The 3,364-nt window shown below is 61.1% G+C and overlaps 1 protein-coding gene across 1 annotated transcript; it reads left to right on the plus strand.

The window, feature by feature from the left end:
- Nucleotides 1-219: 219 nt before the first annotated feature.
- FZD8 (frizzled class receptor 8) lies at nt 220-2,858 on the plus strand. The gene has a single exon (XM_059818418.1). The coding sequence runs from the start codon at nt 220-222 to the stop codon at nt 2,227-2,229; it is 2,010 nt and encodes a 669-aa protein (XP_059674401.1). The 3' UTR covers nt 2,230-2,858.
- Nucleotides 2,859-3,364: the final 506 nt, after the last annotated feature.

The raw sequence follows: 3,364 nt of genomic DNA on the forward strand, positions 1-3,364 counted from the left end.
GCGGCTCCCCCTCACCGGGTGCCCGCGGAGCCGCTTCCCTCCGGGGCGACGGAGCCCCGCCGGGGCTGCGAGCCCTCTCACCTGCGGCCGGCACGGAGGGGGCCGCCCTCCGCCCCCCAGAGGGGTAGCCGGGGCGGGGGGCTGCTGTGGCGCCGCGCTCCCCGGGTCAGCTGAGCGGGACGGGAGAGAAGCCGGGGCCGCCGCCGCCCGCCGCCGAGCATGGAGTGGAGTTACCTGTTGGAAATCACCTCGCTGCTCGCCGCCCTGTCCCTGCTGCAGCGCGCCGGCTGCGCCGCCGCCTCGGCCGCCGCCGCCGCGTCCTCCTCCTCGGCCAAGGAGCTGTCGTGCCAGGAGATCACCGTGCCGCTCTGCAAGGGCATCGGCTACAACTACACCTACATGCCCAACCAGTTCAACCACGACACGCAGGACGAGGCCGGGCTGGAGGTGCACCAGTTCTGGCCGCTGGTGGAGATCCAGTGCTCCAGCGACCTGCGCTTCTTCCTCTGCAGCATGTACACCCCCATCTGCCTGGAGGACTACAAGAAGCCGCTGCCGCCCTGCCGCAGCGTCTGCGAGCGAGCCAAGGCCGGCTGCGCCCCGCTCATGCGCCAGTACGGCTTCGCCTGGCCCGACAGGATGCGCTGCGACCGCCTCCCCGAGCAGGGCAGCCCGGACACGCTCTGCATGGACTACAACCGCACGGACCTCACCACGGCCGCCCCGCCGCCCGCCAAGCCCCCGCTCCGCGGCGCCAAGCCCGGCGGCCCCGCCAAGGCGCCCCCCGCCGCCGCCGCCCCGCCGGCCGAGGCCCCGCGCAAGCCGCGGCCGCCGCCGCCCTGCGAGCCGGGCTGCCAGTGCCGGGCGCCCATGGTGTCGGTGTCCAGCGAGCGGCACCCGCTCTACAACCGCGTCAAGACGGGACAGATCGCCAACTGCGCCCTGCCCTGCCACAACCCCTACTTCAGCCCCGACGAGCGCGCCTTCACCGCCTTCTGGATCGGGCTCTGGTCCGTGCTCTGCTTCCTCTCCACCTTCGCCACCGTCTCCACCTTCCTCATCGACATGGAGCGCTTCAAGTACCCCGAGCGCCCCATCATCTTCCTGGCCGCCTGCTACCTCTTCGTCTCCCTCGGCTACCTGGTGCGCCTGGTGGCCGGACACGAGAAGGTGGCGTGCAGCGGCGGGGCGGGGGCGGGCGGCGCCGGGGCCGGGGCGGCGGGGGCCGGCGGCGGCGCGGCGGCGGGGGCTGCGGCGGCGGGGGGCCGCGGGGCGGCGGGCGGCGCGGCCGAGCTGCAGCCGGAGCTGGCGGTGGCCGAGCACGTGCGGTACGAGAGCACCGGCCCGGCGCTGTGCACCGTGGTCTTCCTGCTCGTCTACTTCTTCGGCATGGCCAGCTCCATCTGGTGGGTCATCCTCTCCCTCACCTGGTTCCTCGCCGCCGGCATGAAGTGGGGCAACGAGGCCATCGCCGGCTATGCGCAGTATTTCCACCTGGCCGCCTGGCTGCTCCCTAGCGTCAAGTCCATCGCTGTGCTGGCGCTCAGTTCCGTGGACGGGGACCCCGTGGCTGGCATCTGCTACGTGGGCAACCAGAGCCTGGAGAACTTACGGGGCTTCGTGCTGGCACCACTGCTCATCTACTTGGCCATCGGCTCCATGTTCCTGCTCGCCGGCTTCGTCTCACTCTTCCGCATCCGCAGCGTCATCAAGCAGCAGGGCGGCCCCACCAAGACCCACAAGCTGGAGAAGCTGATGATACGCCTGGGCCTTTTCACTGTGCTGTACACCGTGCCAGCTGCCAGCGTGGTTGCCTGCCTCTTCTACGAGCAGCACAACCGGCCCCGCTGGGAGGCCACGCACAACTGTCCCTGCCTGCGTGACCAGCAGCCTGATCAGGCCCGCCGCCCTGACTATGCTGTCTTCATGCTCAAGTACTTCATGTGCCTGGTGGTGGGCATCACCTCCGGTGTTTGGGTCTGGTCTGGCAAGACCCTCGAGTCCTGGAGAGCCCTCTGCACCCGCTGCTGCTGGGCCAGCAAAGGTGCTGCCGTGGCTGGGGGCACGGGGGCAGGAGCAGGTGGGCAGGCGGCGATTGCTGCAGCAGGAGGACTTGGGGCTGGAGGCGGTGGCTCCCTCTACAGCGATGTCAGCACTGGCCTGACGTGGAGGTCGGGCACCGCCAGCTCTGTCTCCTACCCCAAGCAGATGCCCCTGTCTCAAGTGTGAGGAGGGGGAAAGAGGCCAAAGGTTAAGGAATGAGGGACAGTGGCCTGCCTAAAATGCCCCCTCACTGTTTGGTGCCATTAATGAACCCCTAATGGTCCTTATTAGCCACAGCTTGTATAGAACAATGCAGCTGGCAGAGGCCCCAGGCTCCAGCCCCCTCCTCCTTCCCCTCCATTCATATGCAGGGAGCATGTACTTCAAGGAGCCAGCCTATTATTTTGCTGGCTGAGGAGGGTAGAGGCTCACCCGTGTCTTGCAGAGGACAAGGCACAGCGGCTTCTGATTCACTCTGGACTCACAGCAGCTCTTCGCTCCTGGGAGTGAGGGTCTTCCTCCCCCCCCATCCTGAGGTGGGAGTCTGCTGGGACTGCAGGTTTTTGCGATATTGATGACCAGGCAAATGCCTTACAATACAGACTGAATCAAAACATGTCTTAATTATACACCCCAACTAAATACGGGTTTCCTACATTAAAGGATGTATTTATATAATTATTTGTTACCTTGTACAGATGTGTAAAATATGTATATATCCAAAGCTATACAGTCTGTAAATTTTTTTGTAAAAAAAGTGTAGAGGCTACCCTTGTAAGAGCAAATATGAGTATTCTATTTTGTCAATAAAATGACTTTTGATAAATGACTTTTTCAAGCTTTTCCCCTACTCCTGCCGTGATTATTCCAGCTATGTCTTTAGGCGGTTCTATAAACTACAAACTACATTCATGCTCCAGTCATTACTGTATAATAGATGGCTGCCTCTCTTAAAGCAGTGAGATACGTAGACACAAGGAAAACAAGTCATTCAACAAATTGTTCTGAAAAAGTGTTTGCCGAAACTGGGAGGTGCCTTACCATAGTTCTCTGCTTTTCGAAAGATGACAGTGTCTTTAAACCGAGCCTTTACAAAAGAGTCATCATGCATGGCATGTTAAGTATCCTTTTAAAATGGGTGTTATTTTAGGAATGTGCACACACACCTCTCATATCTGTTGTCTATACTTCAGTAAGCACCTGCCTTTCCGGGGATGCATACCGAAGTGTAAAAGGTTAATGTTTTAAATTCATAGATCATGTACTATGGTGGAATAGCGAGTTGAGATTTGTGTTAGATCAATCTCTTCTTAACAGATTA

The sequence above is a fragment of the Gavia stellata genome, chromosome 6 (assembly GCF_030936135.1).
Source record: "Gavia stellata isolate bGavSte3 chromosome 6, bGavSte3.hap2, whole genome shotgun sequence".
In the NCBI taxonomy this organism is placed as follows: Eukaryota; Metazoa; Chordata; class Aves; order Gaviiformes; family Gaviidae; genus Gavia; species Gavia stellata.